We start from the raw sequence: 17,880 nt of genomic DNA, 5'->3' as shown, positions 1-17,880 counted from the left end.
ATGATGCTGGTCGGATAGGGGTTCTGGGTACTGAGGCGAGTTTTTGGTACACCGCAATTCACTGAGGTCCTGGTTTCCTGTGCATAGTTCTGTGCAGAATCCCTGAAACATGGCACACCTAACGTTTGGGCTTCTGATTTGAGACGCCTTAATAGTGCTTATATTAGGCCACGACGCCCTCACTCTTGTTTCCGGATAGCGGGGGTGACGGTTTTAACCTACCTATTGGTGCAATAAGTTCAATCAAGCTTGTGAATTAAAAAGGTTTTTTATGTTTTTGAACCCTTGTGCTACTATAAATATACATTGTTGTTCTTCTCCGTGTCCTTATGGCGGTCGATATTGCAGCACATAGCCGAACACCTCTGCGGCGTCATTTGACGCAGTTTGGGGAGCCGGACGATGGGATGGCTGTTATTTTTGTGGTGAGTGCTGATGCATCATATCCCTACGAGTTGTTTTACTCTTGGGTGACTATGCCGGCAGTGAATGCGGATGATGATAGGTTTCACTCCTATACTCCCACGTGGATCCCAGCAAATTATACGCCATATAGGACGCAGGAGATTCCTATTTCAGCCTGGCAGCATCGCATTTGGTTTAATGGCGCCCTTCCCCATACAGTTACACCGGTTCGAATGGGCCCTTTGTCAATTCCAGGGGCCACTTGGCCGGTACTGGCCGGATTTACACCTCATCCTCGTTATTTAACGGCTACGGTGGATGAGTTATGTGTCCTCCATACAGCCCTGATTACAGTATATAGGGCTTTAGTGCAATACGTTTCACATAACGTGCAGCTGGGGGCACCTGTTGTTGCAGGACAGCCAGCTGGCCCAGCCAGGATTGTCATTAGTCCCGTCATGGTTAATTCGGTAATGGGCAAGCGCCCCCAAAATAAGGACGATTTACCTTATTGGCTGGCTGAGAAATTTGACCAGCTGGAGGCAGGATTTCCGCACTCTACTCCTGTGGAGAAACACAGGAACTAATGGTTTAGCCCTCGTTGACTAACTCGATAAGCCCCGAGAGTTGCCTAAAATTATTGCGGAGGCTTATAGAACTATTGGCCGCAGTAGTTTAGGGATTAAGCCAACTATTGTCATTCCAGACATACAACAGCAAACTAAGGTGAGTTCATCTGTTAAAGACGATCGTCCAACTTTTCCTAAACAAAATTGGAGAACAAAGAAACAGGGAAAGCAGCAACAGAAACAGGGGTCTCGTCCTGCGTCACCGGTACAGGCGACTGGTGAACGCACATACGATTTGCGCGATCGCACTAGTATTAGGTCACCTGATAGATTTCAGGTTACTGAACAACGTTCTCCTCGTTCTTCACAGGAAACATCGGCCTCACAGTCCGGTGCCGGAGAACGTGGCAAAGGTCGGGGTGCCCAACAAGGACGTGAGCAACGAAGTCAGCCTGACGGTAAAGGCACGCAGGACGAGTTTGCACGTCAACGTCCCCCGTTTCAGAAGAAGAAAGTTGCTGCGCTAACAGCGAGGTATGCCACAAATAGTGAGAACGCAGCTTCGGAACCTGACATGGGCACTAACGCTGCTCGACAGTGCTGCGGAGGTTACAGTAGTGCGGCAAGCACTGCGTCCATATCTGGAGGCGACAGCAACTGATACGTTCATAACTGTACAAACTGCTGATACTCGAGTGGCTCCCCCTGACAGACTATATAACATAGTCCTCTTAATTGAAGGTGACATACAACGTACAATACAAGGGATTTTTTGGGATAATCTGACCTCTTCCTATGATATTCTCTTAGCGGATGCGGACTGGCCCCCGGCTTTCATTTTGGATGCTCCTAGAGGGGAGGAGGTGATCCTCCCGTCCTTTGCACACACAGTGCCAAAGGAGCACGCTCAAAGATTTGCCGAAGAGTGGGCTCAGGTGCTTGCTCCGGCTTTGTACCGTACTCAGGTTGGGTGGGATAAATTGTCGCCAAGCCATGAGATTCCTTTACGGTCTATGCCTCAGCCGCAATATCCCATGCGCCGCGAAGCTAGATCTCACGTCGCGGAAATCCTTGAGCAATTGGAATATCAGGGTGTTACTGAAACATGTGTGTCACCAATGAATAATGCTTTATTCACTGTAATGAAGCCTGATGGGTCGTACCGCCTAGTTTTGGATTACCGGCATTTGAACTCTCATTGTCGGACGTGTGCTGTACAGAATACCCACAGTTCTGCCCTCGTTGATAGTCTCATGAGAAAAAGGTTTACAACCACACTTGACATATCCAATGGCTTTTACAGCCATAACCTGTCCTCTATTAGTAGTCAGTGGACAGCGTTTACTTCTGGCGGCAAACAAAAACAGTTTAAGAGATTAGCCATGGGCTATAAAAACAGCCCTGGCGTCTTTGCCGCACGTGTTGTCTCTCTGTTAGAGAGCATTGACCCTGATGCGTACTCGTATGTTGATGATATCTATCTCACTGGCGACGAGTTATGGCCGCATCTGTGCCGCGTTGATCGCATCATTGTTATGTTTGCAGACTACGGTTACAAATTCAACTTTGCGAAGTCTCACATTGCAGAGTATACAGTGTTGTTTTTGGGCTACGAGCTCAACAATGAAGGTCGAGGATTAGCTCCTCACTTCTTGGAGAAGTGCGTATGCTTGCGTGCTCCGACAACGCTGAAGAAATTACAGTTTTTGCTGGATTTTCTGAATTTCGGGCGATTATGCCCAGCGTATCAAGCCGCTATATGCCTTGGTACAACCTACTTTTTCCAAATCGAGCTGGCTGCCAGAACATTCAGCTATCTTGCAATCTGTGCAGGCTGATCTTCCGGTTTCAAAATACTTACTGACACGTAATAACCACACTAACCTGGTAATAAGAATTGTGCCGGGCGCTGTGGGTTTCACGTACTTAACGTTCAATGAGGGCTATACAGTCCCCCATTGCCTACAAATCACACCTGTACACTTCGGCTGAACTGTGCTTTTCCACGGTTGAAAAAGTTTTGACTGCGGTGCAGATGGCGATTCTTAAAGAACGAGCTCTGTCGCAAGGAAAACGCATGTTGGTGGTTACACCATATCCTGCTCTGGAGGCAGTGACGAAAGCCAGTGTACCTAATTCTAAAGCTTTACATCCACGTTGGATACAATGGGCCACTTCTTTGACATCGCCAGATGTCACCTATATCTTTGATGCCTCATTGCAGACTCAGGAGTACTTGCAGTATGAATTCGTTCATCCAGCTCCTCTGTCTTTGCGCCCGCTTGAAGATTACCATTGTGTCATTTACACTGACAGTTCGGCGCAACCGGCGACGGAATCGAAGCATGCCTATTTAGCGGCCTGCACAATTGTAGCGGGTACTTTCGTGAATGGAGAATTCAAGTCCGATGTCGTGCATACGCAATCATTGGGTGATTGTACCGCACAGTTGGCAGAGCTCCGTGCTCTGGTACTTGCACTGGAGTTTGCTGATCCTCGGGTTACTACTCTTATAGTGAGTGACTCATTTTACTGTGTTCAGTCTTTTAACGACAATCTATTCTTTTGGTCTCAGAATGAATATCGCGATTCCAAAGGTAGCACAATCAAGCATAAAATGCTTTGGGTTCGGGTGGGAGAACTTAAGCAGGCTCTGCCTCTCGCGAATGCAATTCACACTCTTGGGCACCAGCGAGTTGGTGTCCACGCTGTCGGAAACAGCTTAGTTGACGAAGCGGCGAAAACAGCAGTGGCGACATATCTAGTAGCAGCAGTTACAAGATCCAAAAGTAAGATTGATGATGACATCTTGGCAGCTATTGCTGCAACGGAGAAGGGACGTAATTACCCGAGAGGTTTCCCTTCTCGGTACTCTTATCATTTAAATCCTGATAAAGTCCCCAATGTGAGAATTAACGACGTTGGTGACAGATTGATTCCCAACGCGGACTGCAGACCCTCCTTGATAACAGCGGCTCACGAAGGTATGGCCTCTGCCCATGCCGGCGTTTCAGCTACTGTTACTCTCTTACAACAGCGTTACTGGTGGCGCGGGTTGTATAAACAGACTCGCACTTATGTTGTTGATTGTGACATTTGCCAGCAGATTAAACCTTCCACTGCTGCGCGCCCACCACAAACTCAGTTGTACATATGTTATGTTATGTTAAATGACTTGTATAGCGCGTGAATCACCCCCAGGGGGGTCTCTCGGCGCTAGCGGAGCTGCGAAAGGGGCAACGGTAAGTGTTATTCCAAAAAGAGAGTAGTTTTCAATATCTTTCTGAATTTAAGGTAATCCGGGCATTGTCTTAAGGGTAGGGGAAGTTGGTTCCATATTAAGGGCGCCTGATAGGAGAAGGCCTTACCTCCTGTCCGTGTTCTTTTTATCCTAGGGATTAAAAGCAGGGATTTAGAACGAGATCTCAGGTCTCTTCTGGGGATATATTGATGGAGCCTCTCCGCCAGGTAAGGAGGACCGGAGCCCCACAGTGCCTTGTGTGTCAGGCAGCAAAGCTTGAACTTCACTCGTTTCCGCACAGGTAGCCAGTGGATTTGTTGAAGCAATGGGAGTGAGGCTGACCTGTAGGGTGCGTTGGCAACTAAGCGGGCTGCGGTGTTTTGTACCACTTGCAAACGGTTAAGGGCGGTCTCATTGGCAGCGACCAGAAGGGCGTTGCAGTAGTCAAATTTGCTCAATACCAGGGCCTGTACAAGAGTCTTACGAAAGGAGTCCGGAAGGTAAGGGAGGGCTCTTCTCAGAAGGCCCAGCGCCTGAAAACATGCGCCGACTGTGTGGGAGACGTGATCTTTCATTGTCAGGGCCTGGTCGAGACGCACTACTAAGTTTTTTGCTGTGGTTTTAGGGGCGGGGGCGGGGGCAGTGCCCAATTCATTGGGCCACCAGGTAGGCGACCACAGAAGGGGAGCTTCTCCGAATAGAATAATTTCCGTTTTGCTGGCATTCAGCTATAAAGAATTGCTGCTCATCCACTGAGAGATGGCCAGCATGCCAGAGGAGAAGGATGCTTGGGCTGTCTGAGATGATTTGTCAAAGGGAAAAATGAGTTGGGTATCATCCGCGTAAGATAAAGGGATGAACCCATGTTTTCTTAGTAGTGTGACCAAGGGGGCCACGTAGATATTGAACACTTGGTTGTGTTTATCTAGATCACTGCGGTCCTTTCTCCTCTGATACTGCGTACAAGTATATCTTAGTTGCAGTGGATTCGTGCACACGTTTTCTCTGGGTATGGCCACAAAGGAGTGCTGATGCTCGAACTGTCATCAGGGATTTGCGTGTCTTTGTGGGAATTTTTGCATGTGGTACCCTTCATTCCGATCAGGGCCCTGCGTTCGCCTCTAAGACGTACAAAGAAGCCATGAGATCTTTGGGGGTCCAAGTCAAATTTTCATCTCCATACCGGCCTGAGGGTAATAGTGTGGTGGAGCGAATGAACCGTGACTTAAAGCAATCCCTGACAGCTAGGGTTTTAGGCACTGGCAGGAATTGGTTAGCCCATCTGTATAACGTACAACGTGCACTTAATAATCTCCCTAGAAGGTCTCTGGGTGGGCGGACCCCATACAAAATGCTCTTTGGCATAAAAATGTTTGTCCCGGACCTTGATGGTCTAGACATGGCGGCGTCAGCCGCACCCTTTGACGTAGATGATCACTGTGCTGTATTACAGAATCTACAAGAGACCAAAGACAGTCTTGCAAAGGAACACTTGCCCTCCACATCTGATGCTGCGCTTCAGATTCCGGTAGTCGGCTGGCTATCTCGAGTTGGTCACCTGGTCCGTGAGAAGGTGGAGAACAAGAAGGAGTTCGGCCCCTCTTATCGTGCACCGGTTCCAGTGCTTGGCGTGCAGGGTACAAGAAAGTCATTTTACCTCCACTTCCTGGTCGCAAGCATAACAGGTACATCTCCATTGACAATGTCAAACTACAGCGAGTGGCCGATTCTTCTTAGTATGACTCCAGCGGTCTCTTGCCCTGCGATGCTGAGAAATTCTGTTTTGGCTCTGGCTTCTTCCACCATGCCTGATATTGCCATCGAGATGCATACAGTTACTAATCCTTTGTTGCCACCACCGGCTGGTGATCCAACTGAAGATACTGAGTATACTTATCCCACAGATGTATCATTGCCTGTTTTACAATCAACTGCAGTTAACCAGTCACGTTTCTCATTTGACACTAACTCTGTGACTTCCACTGCTCCATCAAAAGTTTTTATTTTTGCTGTTTGGTTTAAAAGACATTTTTTAATTCCCCCTTGGACTTACATTTGGCTGGTGCTCATATGTATTTTTTTTGTTTATGTCCACTGGATTTGTGGTGCTATTTTTTCGTCTTGTAAATGGACACTATCTCAAAGAAAGATCTACAATTAGATTAATTGATGGAACTTTGGCCCCCCACTCCTCACCACATATCATGAAGAGGGACCAGACTTTTGTGAATATTACTGCCTGGCCTGTGTTAGATGGGATTGTGTGGGATGCTGTTAAATTTCAAATTCATGGACCCACATAGGTTATTAATGTTACCAATGTTCTTCGTGTTTCAATGGGTGATGTTGTGAAAAAGAACATCCGCTCTGATGATTGGGTCGTTCAGGCCATAGAGGCACTGTTTTCTGATTTAAAATATTATGCTGCCTTTGATGCTGAAGATTTGTATTTAGACACGGCTAATTATGGGGAACTGTAGAGTACCCATTAGAAAACAGCAGGTGTTACTATTAATCGGTTTAATACTACTCAGTATACAAACTCAGAAGAATAGAAGGCTGGATTAACCAAGCCTGGATTCAAATTTGTGACATACAGAGAACTACACATCTCAGCAGCAAACATTAAACTTATAGAGCACTAATTATACTAGCATAAACAATCTTTAAATACTGGAGAAGTTAAGGAAAAGACCAAGAAAAGTCTCCATATCAAAGGTGTCTCCCAATTTTGAGGCATAGATGGTCAGAAACAAGGTTTAGAAGACCATCATTTAATCGCTGAAAGGCCTTAAAATCACACAAAAATCAGAGTTCCCTCTACTTTCCTTAAAGGTTGGTGCAAGAATACTTCTCTGTCACTCCAGGGGATGACTTGTGCCTTTCTGGACAACTATTCCAAAAATTGGCCACACACCCCCAAAAGGCAGGGTGAGACCCCACAACAAATGATCAAACCCCTTACCTTTTGGGGCTGGTACCTCTGCTCCTTAGGTTGTTGGGTTTTCTTTACTTCGTTGAGTAGCCAAGAAGAGTTATAAACTTTCCTATACAATCAGCAAAGTTGAATGGACCCTTGAATTGAGCATCCGCATCACAGTGAAATGTTAAAAACTAACAAGGGAGCAAATGCAATGGGACCAGAGGTGCACCAGAGAGACGCCGCTGTGGGAAGGAAATAGGTTGACCGAGGTGGGGAAGCTAAGAGGCTTTAAGAAATGGGACCTGATGGGCATTTATAAAATAGGGGATATCTTGAACAGGGGTGAGTTGGCCTCTTTTAGCACACTCCAGGACAGGTATCAGCTGGACGACACTCAGGCATATGCATACCTTTATCTGAAACATGCATGGATTGCGAAAGGGCTGGAGGGGAAGACATTGACCGAATACGCCCCGTTAGAGGATCGCCTCCTGCAGGAAGAGATCCCGGCTAAAGCCATCTCATTTACCTATAAGACGTTACTCAACAAAATGCCCAACAAATTAGGTCCACTCCGAACTAAATGGGAAACCACCACCGGTGTTCTGGAAGATATAGATTGGGAGGCCGCTCTCATGCATCCACGGGAAGTGGCAATCAAACTTCGGTTACGTTTCATCCAATACAAAATCCTTGATCGCACCTACTGTGCTAGAGCACGATTTTATTAAATAAGGAGGGCGGAAAGTCCAGAATGCCTTAGGTGCCATGTAGAAAATGGAAGGTTCATACATACTCTGTGGGAATGTACAAGGATCCAGGTATACTGGGGAAAGATTGTGAGGGAGCTTAGTAACATCCTTGAAGTCCAAATAAGAATTAGAGCCACGGTTTCTTCTCCTAGGAATCCCCACATACGTGGATATCTCAAGACGCAAACTTATATTAGCCAACTTGGGGGTAGTGGTGGACAAATGGGACATAGCGAAATATGGTGGAGAAACTAGTGACGTATAGGGCTAGGGGCTGTCCGCGGAAATTTCGGAAGATATAGGCACCGTGGATAAAATACTACGATCTAGAGGTGGAAAGGGAAGCGGAGGGAGGGTATTGTTATCAGGACAACGGGGGAGGAGCCTTGAATGATGTACTGTATGTCCCTGCTGTTGGGAAACAAGTGTAATATAGTCTTGGATTGTTCTTCATGCCTGCCCGGCTCGTTCAGACTCATCGACAGATTCACCTACAATGGCCGTTACATTTGGGCTATTGCCAAATGAGACAAGTGTGGAAAGACAATTATTGTGCATTGTGTATTCATGCCTTGTTCAATGTGTTATTTTTCTTTTCAAAACAAAATTAACATTTTTTTTTTTTTAAACTAACAAGGGAGAAGGTACTTCTGAAAAAAGGCGATCAGGTGAGAAAGGAGTAGTGAATAATATGCAAGTTTAGGGTAAAGAGAGTGGGCTTTAGCAGTTTATTAAATATATACCCAGACAAAGATACTAAATACTGTAGCCATCACGCTAGTGAATAACAAGTACACTGTAACTTTTATTTGTACCCTTTCATGCTGGGCAGTGCTGCGACACTGACAGTGAGCAGTTGAGCTACATATAAAGAAAAAGGATTAAACAACAGTGCAGCACTTATTTCCTTTCAACACAGTATAAGCTTTAGTCCTAAACAGCCGCATGATGCATGAGTTTAACTGTCACTGTGATATTCATCTAGAAGATGGCTAAGATCATTTCCTGAGGAAGCCACTGCAAAACATAAAACCTTTGCATTGCTTCTGGTTCAGTATAAGTGAAAAGCACTCTTGAAAATGGAACGTTTAACACAGATGCGAGAATCGCTCTAAATCCCGAAGTCATATCTTATAACACTAAAAGTAAACTTCCCTTTCAACTCAAAACAATAACAAAAAGGATTTGGAAGATGCTAGTTTGCAATCCAACACATTCACAAATTATTCGAGGCACTTTTAAGTTATTGATGATTTTCTTTACAATCTAAGGTGTAAACACAGGTAAAATCACCTTTGTATCTGGCCTTTTCTTCATCCGTCAAATGTTCTGTCCTTGTTTTTGTCACTACATGGATGTTGTTAGCAGTATACACCTTGAGGAAATGCCCACAAAATAAACAAATAGTTATCTAAACAACACATGATGCCTGCAGAATTATCAAAAACAGCAATCTGAAACAAAACTAAAGCCTTGCTATAGAGCAGCTATCTATCTATGTTGTGATACATATTAAATTACCTAAACTTCTAATGGCATTTGATGTTTTTATCTTTAAGTATCTTATGACGCTGACTGTCACAAATGTTATGACAATTATAAATTAGGCAAAAATTGCATTTCAAAGGAACAAAGAAATAATCTTGCATGTGAATTAACCAAAAGATAACCCTTTAAATATTCACCATAATTGCACTTTTCTAAAGTCAAACACTTGCTGTCATACGTTTTGAGTGGTAAGGTTACGATATAATGGCCCGATGGACCAGCCACCATATATGAGGAGGGCAGCATAAATGATTTTCAGCTGGTGTTTTTCGTGTAGCCCTCCCTACCCTTTGCTCCTACAGTGAAAAACAAGCATAAGGTAATCCAATAGGTTTCGCCTTAAGGACATATTGGCTGTGCCGATTGCTTTTGGTAGTGCTGTACAGCATTGGGTACTTTGTACCATCATCAAAATCACATTTTTTAAAAGGGACATTCCACTTACACGTGCTTGCATCAGAAAGCACGTGCGTGACAGTGGCATGATGCATGAGCCATCTGCTTTAATTTTTTCTTTAGTGACCCAAGATGGTGATACCACTTGGATCAGCAAATAAAATGAAAACCTTTTTTTACCATAAAAGTGCTCAATAAAAATAAATAAAAATAAAAAAAACAGAGGACCACAAGTGTTATGGTGAGTAACGTTGGTGGAGCAGACAAGCGGGGGGAGGAGGAGGAGGAGTAAAAGCAGCACACAGAGGGTGGGTGAAGCACAAAGCAAGAGTGAAACACGGAGCGGGAGTGGGGAGAGAAGCACATAAGATGGAGGAAGGGTTTAGGTAGGAAAAATTCCTGAAGCCTTTGGATGCTAATCTAGTTATCTGGGTGGTCAACCAGTATTATCTGGAGTTATTCAATACCTTTTTATTCACAAGGCAAGATCCTAAGAGCGACTGCATAAAAAGGTCTATAAGGATCTGTTTACCACTGGGAGTCAGTGCGACAGGTACACTGCAACAGGTACACTGCTTTCATAACAGCTTTAGTCCTTTAGACCACAGATGACAAGGTTCTATCGTCTTGACACATTGAGATCCAGCTTCACCCCAACTCGTGCTGGGGAGAATATCTTTTGATGTTGGTCACTTATGCCATTCATGTCTTCAGCAATACAAAATAACACTGAGGTAAGATTGTACCCCGTGTCTCAGTTCAATAAAATATTATTAAACGTCTAAAAGAGTTTGAAGCTCAGGAAACCACAACAGAGGTGTTGATGAACTTGGACATTGTGGGTAGGCTTGTGGGAAGACAAACAGAAAGTTATTAAAAACACGGGGTTGTTCCATAGAATGGCCATATCTATTTGAGGTACTAGTGCGCTTCGGATTTGGTCCTAAGTTTTTAAAATGGGTACAACTACTCTATGAAGACATATGGGGTCAAATATGGGTTAATAATCATACATCCAGGGCCTTCCAGCTAAGAAGAGGAACCCGGCAGGGCTGCCCACTCTCGCCGCTAATATTCTCCCTCATGCTTGAGCCACTAGCAGCATGGATTTGGCGGGACGTCATGGTAAGAGGGTTGCAATGGGCACCGGATTTAGAGGATAAAGTATCACTGTACGCAGATGATATCCTACTCTATCTTGCCTCCCCCTATCGGTCCATCAGAGTGGTATTAGATATATTCACTAACTTTGGTAGGTATTCCGGATAAGCCATTAATTGGACCAAATCCATATTGTATATGCTCCACGGGAAGGTCCCTCCCCTCCCGGCTGATTGTAAGCTGGAGGTGGCAGAATATGGGTTTCGATACTTGGGAGTATATGTTACGGCGAGCCCGGCTCTGTTTTACAGCCACAATCTGGCCCCCCGCTGGCCCGGCTGAAATCTGATGTCGAGCATTGGCGGTCCCTGCCGCTCTCCCTGGTGGGCCGAGCTGCCCTCTTTAAAATGCTTGCTCTCCCGCGATTCCTGTACGTCCTTCAAAACTGCCCAAACAAAGTTCCAGATGCCTATTTTACGGCGGTAGAGGGCGAGGTCCGTACTTTACTATGGAACGGAGGGGCCCCCAGGATATCGATGGGGAAGCTTACCAAAGGGTGGTACGATGGCGGTATAGCCCTGCCGGACCTGAAATTATATTATTGGGCCTCGCAGTTGGTAGTGGTAAATCATTGGATGTACCGACCCCCCCACGACCCGGCGTTCATATTAGATAAATACCAAACGGGACGTGCAGGATATCTGGGAGCGCTATACTCCAAGGGCAGGAAACAGACATCTATAGGCCCAATGGCCCATACAGTCGGCATTTGGCGCCGAGCGAATTCCCACCTGGGATGGGCAAACACACTCACAAAAGCGGCACCACTATGGCAAACCCAAGGACTCGGTACCCTTTGTTTCCAGCCAGGGTTTGACAAATGGGACCCGATTGGCATCTCAAAGGTGGGTGATCTGATACAAAAAGGTGCCATCCTCAGCTTTGAGGAACTGAAGGGAACCTACCATATGGCGCAGGGTGAGCTATTTCGCTACCTTCAGGTTCGACATGCCCTCCGGATGGCATTTACTAACTTACATAACATTCCAGACGTGTCGCCCCTGGAGGACAGACTCTTAGATGGCCAACTGCAATCGAAGGCCATCTCCCTGACATATAAAAAGCTTTGCAATAACCTCCCTGATACATTCGAGGGGCTTCGAGAAAAGTGGCAACAGGACATAGGACCCCTTGAGGAAGAGGACTGGAGGGAGGCATTGATGTCTCCTAGACGGGCGGCGATTACCCTCAGATACCGACTGATCCAACTACGGATTCTGCATAGGTCCTATATGACAGGGGTGGTCCTAGCACGAATAGGGGCCTGGAATATTCACTGTGCAGTAGGGGATGTCGGCAGGAGGCCACGTTCTATCATATGATATGGGAATGCCCTGCGATCAAACCGATATGGGAGGGGGCTACGACTAAGCTTCAAACGGCGCTGGGGAAAACGCTGACCCTCACGCCTCAGGTAGGCCTACTTAATATATGGGAAGCTACAGACCTCACCGAGATCGAGCAGCAGATGGTAACGCTAGGCTTCACTTAGATCAAGCGAGAGATAGCACGCCACTGGGGGGCTGCTGGGACACCATCCATAAGAGTATGGGTACAGGAGCTCAACAGATGCATGATAGCTGAAAAGGAAGTGTTCATCATTAGAGGGTGCCCTAGAAAGTGGGAAACGAAATGGAAGGCGTGGAATAGCTATAGAGGGTCCCTATGTACATCCCCGCTGGTAGACCTGACATTAAGATGGAAAGAACTCAGAGAAGTGTTAACATTGTGAATGCAATCCTATCTATGTTATTCATAAAAGTTTTCTATGGTGCTGCGGACATAAATGTGAATATATCTGTGTACTTGACAAAATTAATAAAATGTTATTCCCCCAAAAAAAAAAAAAAACACGGGGTTGTGTTATGGTTTCTGTGGTATGATGATACACTCCTCTGTAATGCAATTAAACCCAGCAGCAAGCATCACAGGTTTTATTGTATGAGTGAGATACTACAGTAATGGCAGGTTCTAAAACATATTTGTGAAATCAGGCATTGTATCATAGAGGATGACAACCTCTGATGACATACAAAAAAACAAAAAACATTGAAAGTCATTAATAGCAGCCAGCAATTTAGAATTGGTCTTCTTTCGGTACTGTAAACGACAAAAAAACCATCTTTGGGCGACATATCGTGGAATCGACCTACCTCCTTTACCTGAGGTGGAACCATGAGTGGCACCCCTTGACCGCTGACATTTATCACATAATGATATATCGTTATGGACCACTGCCGCCCTGCTGTGCTGTATACATTGAATTCGATGTGCCATATGTCTTATTGTGGAGATCGAAAACTGTCTGCATAATGTTTATATTGTTTCACCTGCATGTTCGGCAGGTACTGTTCATCAACATAAATGTGGTTGTTTGTGCAAATAATATCCTTTCATCCTTACAGGTCGTTGTGGGGCTTGTGCCCCTCATAATGTAAAATAGGCCAATAAAATTTGTTATTAAAAAAAGAAAAAACATCTTGCATCGTCAAATTTTAAATTATCATTTGTTCCACAAGCAGCAGTCTTGACTAACAAGATTACAACAGCTCATGGTGAACAATATGTGGGAAATATGGCCTTTCTGGAGGAACCAAAGGTTGGAAGAGGGCAATCTGCCTTCACACTATATGGGGTTGTATGGAACCAGCATACTTGTGTTCCTGTCTCAATGAACAAGCGAGGCAGGGAAAACACATCCACTCCATTATTGTTTTTGCATTAAAAACAGCACCTTCCACTGTTTCAGAAAAGAGTATGAGAAGGCAATGCTGGATGGATCGTTGCCCTGGCCTTGAACTGGCCCCTGTACAAAGGGTACATAAATACCATAGCTGCTAAATCATTAATGGTACATTTTAAAGTCTCTTGTATAGAAGTAATTGGCCAAACAGTGAATCAGCTTTGTAAGGAATTTGTTTCCAAACAACATTCAATTGGCCCCACTGCCACATATGCAAGAAGGAAAATCCATTATTAAACAAAATTATACTGCATATTCTGATGGTGTAACTTCCTTTCTGTTGCTGAGGTGGCAAGCTGCCTGCTTGACAGATACCCTTGAGGGAGGTGTCCAAGGGCCCTTGAAAACGAACGTCCTGGTCAGATTAAAGTTCCATGAGGCAACTCACCACATTCAAACCTTTGTCTACTGGTTCTGGTGGGTAAATACAAAATCCCCAGCACACGATTGACATATAATACAATTGTCTTGGTGCAGTGTGTGAGTACAGATTCGACACCAGTCTATGAATTCTTGTTCTCCTTTCTTTTAAATATTCCTCCGGTCTTCAAAACAGCCGACACGTGTTTTGTCGCTAACATGGGAAATCGTCCCGAGACTTTTTCAAGGCTGTGTAAATAAAACGAGAAACATGTTGTGTCACCTAGTGACTTGTCTCATTGTGCCGAGTTGTTCATTTGAAAATCCCCCTGTGATTGGTGATGCAACATGTGTGTAGTTCCAGACATGCACAAGGTCTGTACACATGTGAGGAAATGAAAGTCCAAAAGAGAAGGATATTCAAATTAGATAATAAAGACCAAATGCAAATGGTAAGAGAGAAGTGAGTCACACGTGAGGTGAGAATAACTATATGTAAAATAATTCATAATGCTTCTAGTGTCCGCACCTGAATACTGTGCATGCTCTGAGTTACAATAAAACGAGTTGGTGGGGCGTGATTGCTAAGAAGTGGTTGTGCTTATTGGAAGTATAGATTCCAAAAGGAGACAAATGTCCGGTCTATATCTACCTTTCTTCCTGGTTAATCTGTCCCTATAGTTTGAAAAAAGGAAAGTATCAATATCAGGTCCATACTATAATCTGCCTCTACATCTGCACCCATCATGAAAGTAAGGGGGGAAGGCCACCTACGTTATCTGTGGTGATACTTCCGACCCACAGAGGGGTTCTGTTGTCCTAGATGTCTGCTGGTGAGAATTTTATACGTAACCCAAAGTTCTGGCTTGACTTCGCAATCTAAATCAATATGACAAAATACATTCATGTATAAGGATATCTTTGTGCAAGTATCATCCTAAATACCCAGTCCGAAGTAGCGGACTAGTCATTCGAAGACATCTATATGTTCAACTACGCCCAAACGGAGCGCTACTTTAAATATAAGGACTCCAAAACAAAACAAGATGCCTATATATCAAGTCTGTAAACGGGCCCCATATGCAGCGCTATCCCCGTATTGAAATATAGGCCATAGTAATATTCTGGAAATCTAATGGTAAATCCTTTGTGCTATCAAGTATTCCACCCCTTATTGGTGCTAATAGCATATGACAACGTGAGGCGTATTCACTCTAGTTTATCTAGTCACAACTGGTGCAGAATATAACACTCTCGCATTGGATCTCATTCGTAACTATCATGACTTCCCCACCATGATGTTCCAACTAGTTCTAAAACCCGTACGGTTCCCGTTATTACACTTAACAAGGCATGTCACAATCCGATCTGACTTTCACCGTAATTGAACGTGTATCGTAATCCCCGATCTGCGGATATCCATTTGTGTGCGTTTCCGAGTGCGGAATACGCAATGCCAGTCTCGTGGCTGTCTAATAAAGCCGGAATATTCTTCCGGTAATCGAAAAGATGACGGACTAGATTTTCAAGTAAAGACCCCGAGACCAATACTCTCGACAGTCTCCTGTTCTGAAATAACTAATTTGGCGGCCATCTTTGGATTGACACCACTATGTGTAAAACCTCCCTTATATAATCACGACGTAGGCTAAGTCTTGCCCATCCTGAAATATACGGTACCATATATTTGTCGATTGTTCGTGCCCTGATTCCACAACTCAAAACCTACTTTTAAGAGGTCAGTAACCTATCTGGTTTCTACGGCCAAAATATGTTCTTTCATTGATAATATTTAGACGGTTCTAACTTGTGTATAGTAAATCTCCGCGAAGTTCATGCAGCGCGCTCATATCGCGTCAGAAGCGTTATGTTAATTTCTCTGTTGGCATCAAGATAAACTCCCTTATACTTCGATTAATAAGTCATGTGATCGTGCCTAGGTTCATGATTTAAAAGTGCTATTATCAGGTGATAACCCAATCTTCCTTAAGCGAGTACCCATGTGATCGCCCTTCTCTCTTCCATTACCATGAAAAATAATTTTATAGAAAAAGTGCCAAGTCAAATGTAGAGTGCGGCACATCAGAGTTATTGTCCATGATTACAGAGGCATCTATACAGAATAACAATTAAGCATTTCAATGAATAAAACATCACATATGTTTACAGACATGCGCAGTATAAAGGTAGAAAAGTACTGGACAATTATCTTCCTAAAAATAAATGAAGTTCTGAATCGACATTTAACCCTATCTCTGTACTGCGCAGTCTGAGAATCCAGAGCGCTTCGCGCCTACGAAGTGTCAATTCTATCTTCCCACCCCTGGGATGTCTCTGAATGTGTTCTATACCAAAGAACTCAAATCGTTTATGTAGCGTCTGTGCTTGGCAATGGGTGATATGTGCAGCAATAGGATATCGGACATCACCTTGTTTTACTGCTCTTATATGTTCCCCCATTCTCTCTCGTAGTGTTCTGATTGTACTGCCAACATATCTTTTTCTGCATTTGCACTCAATGATGTAAACCACAAACTTCGTCATGCAATTGATATTCGTCATTATTTTGTAAATTCTATCTCCTGGTCCTGTAAAGTCTGTCTTTTTGTTCATCGCCCAGTTGTAGGTGCCACAATGTCCACACCCATAAAAGCCCTTTGATAGGTGTGTTAGCCAAGTGACATTTGGGTCGGTCCTAGGGTAACTTGGGCTTAACAAATTTCTGAGGGAAACACCTCATCTATATGTAATAGTCGGTCTGTCAGTAATATGGTCCTTCAAGGTTTTGTCAGCCTGGAGCAAGTGCCAATGTCTATTGAGACTCCGTCTCAGGACATCAGACCAGTCATTAAAACCAGTTATCATGCGTATCTTAACTGGTTTCTGTGTAGAAAGTGTATTCCTTCAGTGTATCTTGTCTGCTAATCATCTGTATTCTCCGGTCTGCTCTGGCCAAAGTAGCACCAGGAGCGTAGCTATGGGGGAGGGGGGGGGGGGGCGGTGCGCCCCAGGTGGCATTTTTTTGGGGCAGCGGCCGCGCGGCACTGGTGGCCCGTTGCAGCCGCCTTTATAATTTATTTGGGGACACTCACTGACACTACTGTCAGTCTTTACAGCAGTGTCAGTGTTCCCAAATAAATTATAAAGGCCGCAGCAACGCGGGCCACCAGTGCCACGCGCACGCCACCTGCTGCTTGCAACTGCTGCCTGCAGCGTGAGGCCCGTGACGTCGCACGAACTTCTGCAAGGTTGACTGCGGCACACACCCGGGTTCATTGTGCGCGCTGGCTGGGGTCCGGGTCGGGACACGGAGTAGTGCTTGCGCTTCCTGTGGACGGCGCTGTGCAGCGGAGCTTGGGGTGTCTTGGCTTGGGCTCTTGGGTCTCCTGGTGCTTGCGAGGACGCGGGACATTTAAACCGGAGCAACAAAGACGTCATCAGCCCACAAACAAACAGCTGCGAGAAAGAAGCACGTGCACCGACTATGTCAGGGCGGGGCTACGCGCTCTACGCCTCCTCATCAGTGGCAGCCATTCAATCCGCGTGACCTGCGTTGCCGCGCAGACAGCGTGCTAAAGAGATGCATCAAGAGTGGTGAGAGACAGAATGGCGATATAGTGCAGCCATTCACCACTGTCAAAGACTTCCTAGCTTGACTCATAAAATGAAAACCCAAGGTTACCACGTTGCAAGCTTCCAACAGATTATAGTCACAGCATGAGCTGCGCTTCAAGTTTCCCCTAAGTACACCCAACTAGCACCCCGCTTCAAACCTGGGTGTG

General features: G+C 45.1%; 1 protein-coding gene across 2 annotated transcripts in view; it reads right to left on the bottom strand.

Annotated features, from left to right (window-relative positions):
• The window catches only part of ANKRD13A (ankyrin repeat domain 13A), a 350,794-nt gene that overhangs the window by 227,701 nt on the left and 105,213 nt on the right, over nt 1-17,880 (bottom strand). For both annotated transcript variants that reach the window (XM_085636228.1, XM_085636229.1), the window contains one exon: nt 9,184-9,265. In XM_085636228.1, the coding sequence (XP_085492354.1) occupies nt 9,184-9,265 (82 nt within the window). The remainder of the gene's footprint in view (nt 1-9,183; nt 9,266-17,880) is intronic.

The sequence above is a fragment of the Triturus cristatus genome, chromosome 11 (genome assembly GCF_964204655.1).
Source record: "Triturus cristatus chromosome 11, aTriCri1.1, whole genome shotgun sequence".
Lineage (NCBI taxonomy): Eukaryota > Metazoa > Chordata > Amphibia > Caudata > Salamandridae > Triturus > Triturus cristatus.
This window is presented reverse-complemented; position numbering and strand designations above follow the sequence as displayed.